This window comes from Crocuta crocuta, unplaced genomic scaffold (genome assembly GCF_008692635.1).
Source record: "Crocuta crocuta isolate KB4526 unplaced genomic scaffold, BGI_CrCroc_1.0 scaffold234, whole genome shotgun sequence".
Lineage (NCBI taxonomy): Eukaryota > Metazoa > Chordata > Mammalia > Carnivora > Hyaenidae > Crocuta > Crocuta crocuta.
The window spans coordinates 621188-627499 of NW_027529647.1; the positions used below are offsets into that span (position 1 = coordinate 621188).

At 52.8% G+C, this 6312-nt stretch overlaps 2 protein-coding genes across 7 annotated transcripts in view; one reads left to right on the plus strand and one right to left on the minus strand.

Moving 5' to 3' along the window:
* Positions 1–24: 24 nt before the first annotated feature.
* Positions 25–4289, minus strand: SMIM22 (small integral membrane protein 22). Of its 4 annotated transcripts, none has more exons than XM_077762446.1 (4): positions 4193–4289; positions 436–594; positions 240–340; positions 25–86 (listed from the first exon to the last, which is right to left on the minus strand). In XM_077762446.1, the coding sequence occupies exons 2-4, from the start codon at positions 566–568 to the stop codon at positions 45–47; spliced, it is 276 nt and encodes a 91-aa protein (XP_077618572.1). In that variant the 5' UTR covers positions 569–594; positions 4193–4289; the 3' UTR covers positions 25–44. The 4 variants fall into 4 exon arrangements, with proteins under 4 accessions (XP_077618572.1, XP_077618573.1, XP_077618574.1 ...); XM_077762447.1 differs by lacking the exon at positions 4193–4289 and adding an exon at positions 743–801; XM_077762448.1 differs by lacking the exon at positions 4193–4289 and adding an exon at positions 711–754 and having other exon boundaries at positions 255–340.
* A 1618-nt stretch (positions 4290–5907) lies between these two features.
* SEPTIN12 (septin 12) overlaps positions 5908–6312 on the plus strand; it is an 11239-nt gene continuing 10834 nt past the window's right edge. For all 3 annotated transcript variants that reach the window (XM_077762449.1, XM_077762450.1, XM_077762451.1), the window contains exon 1: positions 5908–5961. The gene's annotated coding sequence lies outside the window, so the exon portion shown is untranslated. The remainder of the gene's footprint in view (positions 5962–6312) is intronic.

A 6312-nucleotide genomic window follows, 5' to 3' on the forward strand; every position in this document is an offset into this window, starting at 1 on the left:
GGCGGGCCCTGCCCGGGGGGGGGGGGGGGGCGGTGCTCCCCGTGTTAAGGTTCCAGGGCCAAGTTATCCACGCCCTTGCGGTGTTCCTGCAAGAGAGGCACAGGGAATCAGCTGGGCTTCACTCGCGTGTCCCCGGCCTGCCCCCTTTCCACAGGAGGCCCAGCCCCCTCCTCTCCCCAGTGCCCTTCCAGGCTGCCCCTCCTCGCACCTGCCCAGGCCAGGAGGCCAGGGGGGCTCACCTGCTCAGGGCTCACCTTCTGGGACCTGGGGGCGCGGCGGCCGCAGCAGCTGTAGCAGCAGCAGTGCATGCCAACAAGCAGCAGCAGCAGCAACACGGTGCCTGGGGGCGGGACGGGTGTCCAGAGAGGGCCCTCGCCGGGGCCATGTCAGGGCCAGGAGGCTGGGGGGTGGGGCGGAAGCCAAGGCCACACTCACCGAGGAAGATGAGGAAGATGATGAAGGCAGCAGTGTCCCACTGGGACTGGAACAGCTGACGGCTCCTCAGTTTCCCCAGCACTTCCTGGGCTGTGGCCTCCAGCTCCTTCTCCAGGTCCTCTGCCAAGGCCATCTCAGCTCCAGCCTTCTAGGTGCCACCTGCCCCGGCCCCCCAGGGGGCTGCCTCAGAACCCAGCCAGACCTCCCACAGCCCAGCCCCTGCCCCCTCCCACACCAGCACCCCACANCCAGCAGCCCCACACCCAGACCCCCACCAGTCTCCAAGCTCCCCCAGCCAGGCAGGTACCAGGTCCTGAGAACACAGACTACTTCCTGCTTCCGGATCCGACACCCGTGATAGCTGCCACCTGAGGCCTTGGCGCCTTGGCAACCAGCCCCACCCTTCCTAGGGGCGGCCAGGCTCCAGAGGGTGGGGCCTTTGCCCTAACAGGTGTGCTTACAGCCTCCCGATAGGAGCAGGTGCTGCGGGACCCAGGGAGGGAGCCACAGGCCTGTAAGCCTCTTCATTCGGGGATTTTTTTGCTTTTTTCTCAACAGACCAGACAGGCAGCCTGGAACACGGTATGCACTGGGCCTCTGTTGACTTGAGTGAGGAGAGACAGAGAGGAGGGAGGGACGGGGAGGGAAAAGTGGTTTCCATTCCACCTCCCCCGGGGCAGATGGCATGTGCCCACACTATACTTGGAGCCTTCGGGGTCCTTCTCTATTCTAATCCTCAGGATAATCCTTACAAGGAGATGGTTATCCTCTCTCGAAAGAGAAGCAAGTTACTTCCTCTCCTGGAACGTGGGGCCTGGGGTCCCCCCCCTCGCCAGAAAGGCAGCTCTCACTCTCCCTTCTTTCAGCACAGACGTGTCCAGGTCCACCAGGGGCCAGACACCGCTCAGCACTTGAAGTTGGCCGTGAACCAAGTAAACCAACAATTTCTTAATTCTTGTGGTGTTTGTGGTCTAGCAGGGGAGAACATGTCAGCTAATGTTAGGCTCCGCACCTAACACTATGTGTGCATTAGCTGATTTGTCCTCAGGGCAAGCCTCAACTGGCGATCACTGTTCTTTCCACTCACAATATGAAAGGTGTGGCCTTGAGAAGCTTAGCAGCCAGCTCAAGTCGCACGCTTAAGGTTCCCCTTCTCTGTCGCTGAGGTGACATACGAGCACACACACTTAGTGGCTTCAAACAATACGGATTTATTGTCTTACGGTTCTGGAGGTCAGAGTCTAAAACGGGTCGGCCGTCTTCTGAAGGTTCTAGGGGCAATTCGTTCCTTGCCTTTTTTTTCTAGTGGCCACACACACTCCATTCATTGTTCATGCCAGTCTCTGCCTCCATCCCCATGTCTTCTCTGGCCCTGACCCTCCTGATCTCTCTATTACAAAGCCTCCTGTGATTACATTGGCCCACAGGATACTCTCGCCATCAAAATCCTCAGTCACATCTGCAAAGTCCCTTTTGCTGAGTAAGTTAACATAGTCACTCGAAGGTCCAAGGATTAGGATACAAACATCTCTGGGAGCCGTGATTCTGCCAGTCATAACCAGAGTGAGCAGAGAAGCCAGAACTGGGACCCAGGCATTCAGACCCTAGAGGCCTTCATCACCATATTAGAGGCCCCCCCGCCTTGGGTCCCCTTCTTCCACCCTCCCTTCCCTCCGTCCTCTCCCAGATCTCAGATCCCTGCTGCAGGGCAGGGGAGTTTTGAAATAACTAGAGTGTTACTGCAGGAGGAAAGGAGAAAGATGCAGCCACTGTGGAAAACAGTCAGGTAGGTCCTCAAAAACTTACGCATGGTGAGGCGCCTGGGTGGCTCGGTCGGTTGAGCATCTGACTCTTGATTTCGGCCTAGGTCATGATCTCACAGTGCGTGAATTCGAGCCCCACATTGGTGGGGCATGGATCCCTCTTGGGATTCTCGGTCTCCCTCTCTCTCTGCCCCTCCCCCTATCATGAGCTGGCTCGCTCTCTCTCTCTCAAAAATAGATAAATATTTTAAAAAGTTACACATGGTGATAGCATATGGCCCAGCAATTCCGCTCCCAGGTATAGATAGACCCAAGAAAATTGAAAAGTTCTCGAAGGCTTGTACACAACTGTTCACAGCAGCACCAGTCGAAAGAGCCAAAATGTGGAAACAGCCCAAGCGCCTGTCAACTGATGAATGGATGACCATCACCGTGTGATCTGTCCATACACTGGGATGTCCTCCAGCTGCACAAAAGGAGGAAGCAGTGACACCTGCTACGACCCAGATGAACCTCCGAAACATGAATGAAGGAGACCAGACGCAAAATACCACATGGTGTGTGGATCTGTTTCTGTGAAATGCCCAGAAGAGGCAAATCCATAGAGACAGGAAGTAGTGAGTGGTTGCCAGGGGCTGAGAGGTGGGGGGGTGGGGGGGGAGTGAGTGCTCAGTGGTGATGGGATTTCCTCTGGGGTGTGAACAAGTCTTGGAACAGGATGAGGTGGTGGTTTTGCAGCACTGTGGGTGTACTAAATTCTCATCTGCCACTTACCTGTTCTCTTTAGAATGGATAATGGTTAATTTTGTGCAAATTAATTTATGCAAATTTTACCTAAAATTTATGTATTTATTGTCTATTTATATATATACATATAAATAAATACATAAATATTTTTATGTATACACATATATATTTTTTTAAGTAGGCTCTATGCCCAACATGACTCATGTTGACTCACAGCCCCGAGATCAGGAGTCACATGCTCTACCGACTGAGCCAGCCAGATGCCCCTTTACCATAATTTTATTTTTTTTTTAATGTTTTTATTTATTTCTGAGAGGGAGAGAGACAGTGTGAGCAGGGGAGGGTCAGAGAGAGGGAGACACAGAATCCAAAACAGTCTCCAGGCTCTGAGCTGTCAGCACAGAGCCCGATGCGGGGCTCGAACCCACGAACTGTAAGATCATGTCATGAGCCGAAGTTGAACGCTTAACCGACTTAAGCATCCAACTTTTGGTTTCAGCTCAAGTCATGATTTCATAGTTCATGAGTTTGAGCCCCACATCGGGCTCCACGCCTACAGTGCAGAGCCTGCTTGAGATTATATCTTGCTCACTCTCTGCCCCTCTCCTGCTCATGCTCTCTCTCTAAATAAATAAGTAAATAAACTTAAAATAATAATAATAATAAAGTAAGACTTTCTAATGGCAATGTGGGGGGTTGCTCCTTATTAAAGAAAATCTGGGAAATTCCAACTTGTTAAAAGACAAAACCCAGAGCACCTGGCTGGCTCAGTGAGTTAAGCATCCAACACTTGCTTTCTGCTCAGGTCATGATCTCTCGGTTTGTGGGATCAAACTTCATCAGGCTCTGCGCTGGCAGTGTGGAACCTGCTTGGGATTCTCTCTCTGCCCCTCTCCCACTCGTTCTCTCTCTCTCTTTTAAAATAGATGAACTTAAAAAAAAAAAGGCAAAAACTACAGTTAGAGCCCTAGAGCCGAGCAATGATGGGGAGGCCATGGTAGGGTGTGTTTCAGGTAGGTCAGACCCACCCAGATGTAGAACCTGCTCCCAGCCCTTAACACCCACCAGTGCACAGCCTTGGGGCACAATCCTTGACCTTCTCTGCCTCAGTTTCCTCTTCTGTAAAATAGGTTTATAAATAGCATCCTTCTTCTCTAGTTAGATTGAATGGAATGATCCACATAAACACTTCCTTAGCACAATGAGGTGTTCTAGAAACAGACACTAAATGGCCACGTATTACTCACCCAACTTGCGGGTGTAATTCCCTTCAGTCTTCTGTTCTTTGTACACACCTGGGTTCATCTGCTATCTTCACACTGCTCAGATCACTTCACCCTGGGCTTTTCCCAATCACCACAGCCAAGAGCACCTTGCAAGTGACCACTGCTTTCTGCAAGCGTGGTCATGACCCTGGCATCCTAGTGACCACCCACTGAGACTGGCTTTTTTTTTTTTTTCTTTTAACTCCCTCAGTTGTTCAGAATCCTACTGTCACTCACAGGTGATTGCCACCAAGAGGCTTATCTCCCTAAGGGCATTTCCATAGTCAGAATCCTCCGCTCACGTTCAGTCCACAGGCCACCAATACTGTTTGGTCATCCATATGTAAGGTGCCCATTCACTTTGATGAGGAGGCCAGGCTCCCATATCCCTTGAGAGCTGTGGACTTGTATCTTGAGAGATTTCTCTGTTGGGAATGGACCGTGTTCCAGGGCAGACTCTGCCCAGCCCCACCCCCAGCCTCAAACCTTGAAGGTGAAGTTTAAGGTCTGTCATGAGATGTGTAGAAGGCACGGAAGCACAAGGGACAGAAAGGCAGAGGGGGGCAGAAGGGTATTTGGGGCTCAGGACAGTTGAGGTGAGTGGACCGGGGCAGACTTGGTGAGTTGCAGTGGGCAAAGCAGGGTCCGCAAACCACCTCCTGCTTTTCTAAATAGTTTTGCCTACACACAGACACACCCTTCACCTGTCTGTGGCTGCTCTCACACTACAACAGCAGCCCTGAAGAGATCTATTGTACTAGAGATATTATGACCCACAAAGCTCAAAATAGCTCTTTACTATCTGGGCTTTCAGAGAAAATGTTCACCGTCATCTGAGACGGAGGACTGCTTATGTGCCAGGAAACAGGTGAGAAAGAACTGAGTGAGATGGACTTGTGTGAGAAGCATCGTGTCAGGGACAATCAGGGAGGGGTGAGGACTATGGCAAATTGGAGAACTCACAGCCCAGCTAAAGGGGGCAGCTCATCAGCCCTCAGAATTGCCAGGGCTTCCAGCGTCTAAGACACACCGGGAATCTAGATGTTCCCGTGAACAAGAAAAGCGTTAGAGGGTGAGCACGCAGACTCAGATCCCAGCCCGCCACTTCCTCCCTAGGTGACCTTGCACGACTGGTTCGGACCCTCTTTAAACTGGAGCGAGTAACAGCAGTAACTTGATAGCTGGGATGATTATTAAACAAGCTACCATCCTGGGGTCCCCAGAACAATGTTATGCACAGACTAAGTGTGGGGTAAATATTTCCTAAATCAATCTTTGGATTTTTCAATGCCGGCGACTGAAAACTCTGTGGCCCCCGCAGTGGACAGACCAAAGGAAACACATGGATGCTCTGCTTCCCGGCTACAGGTCACGGGTTTGCTTTCGCTAAGCAATCATGAGTTGGAAGTCAGAGGGACTGGCTAAAGCCCACTTAGCCCAGTTAGGTGACCTCGGGCAAGGGAGCTGCCCAGAGGCCCTGGGTCCCTGTCTGTAGCACCAGGCCAAGGTCACTGTAAGGAGTTAGGGTAAGTTCCAAAAGCACACTGGAAGCGCTTACCTACCCCTGCCCTCAGCGCCCCGCAGTAGAGGAGGCCTGCCCCTGCCCCTCCCCCTGCCTGAAGTCAGGGGTGGTGCGGGGGCTCAGATTCTTCAGTTAACTGTCGCCCTGTCCCTCCCCCCTCACTACACACACCGGAGTCTGCTAGGACAGGGCAGCCCCCTGAAGCTCCCTCAGAGACCCAGGCCATCAGGTGCCGCACAAAGCTGCTTCTCTCTTTCTCTCTGTCCCCGAGGGTCCAGACCCTGGGCTTTGCCAGGCTGGCCACATTCTTCTGTGGGGAGCTTCTGAGCAAGGATACTCCCTGGGCCATGGCTGGGGGGGGAGGGAGGAAACGGTTTGGGGAGGAACAGGTTACTGGGCTGGTGCACCTCCGGGCGGGGACTTCAGGTACTTCACTGAAAAGCCCTTGGGCCCTGGAGACTTGGGGGACAGGGATATCAAGGCATGTAATGTGTGGGAGTGCCTGGCACCAGAGCTCAGGACCTGGGGTCCAGAAATGAGAACTCAAGAGGGTCCCTCCTCTTCCCCCCCCCCCCCCCCG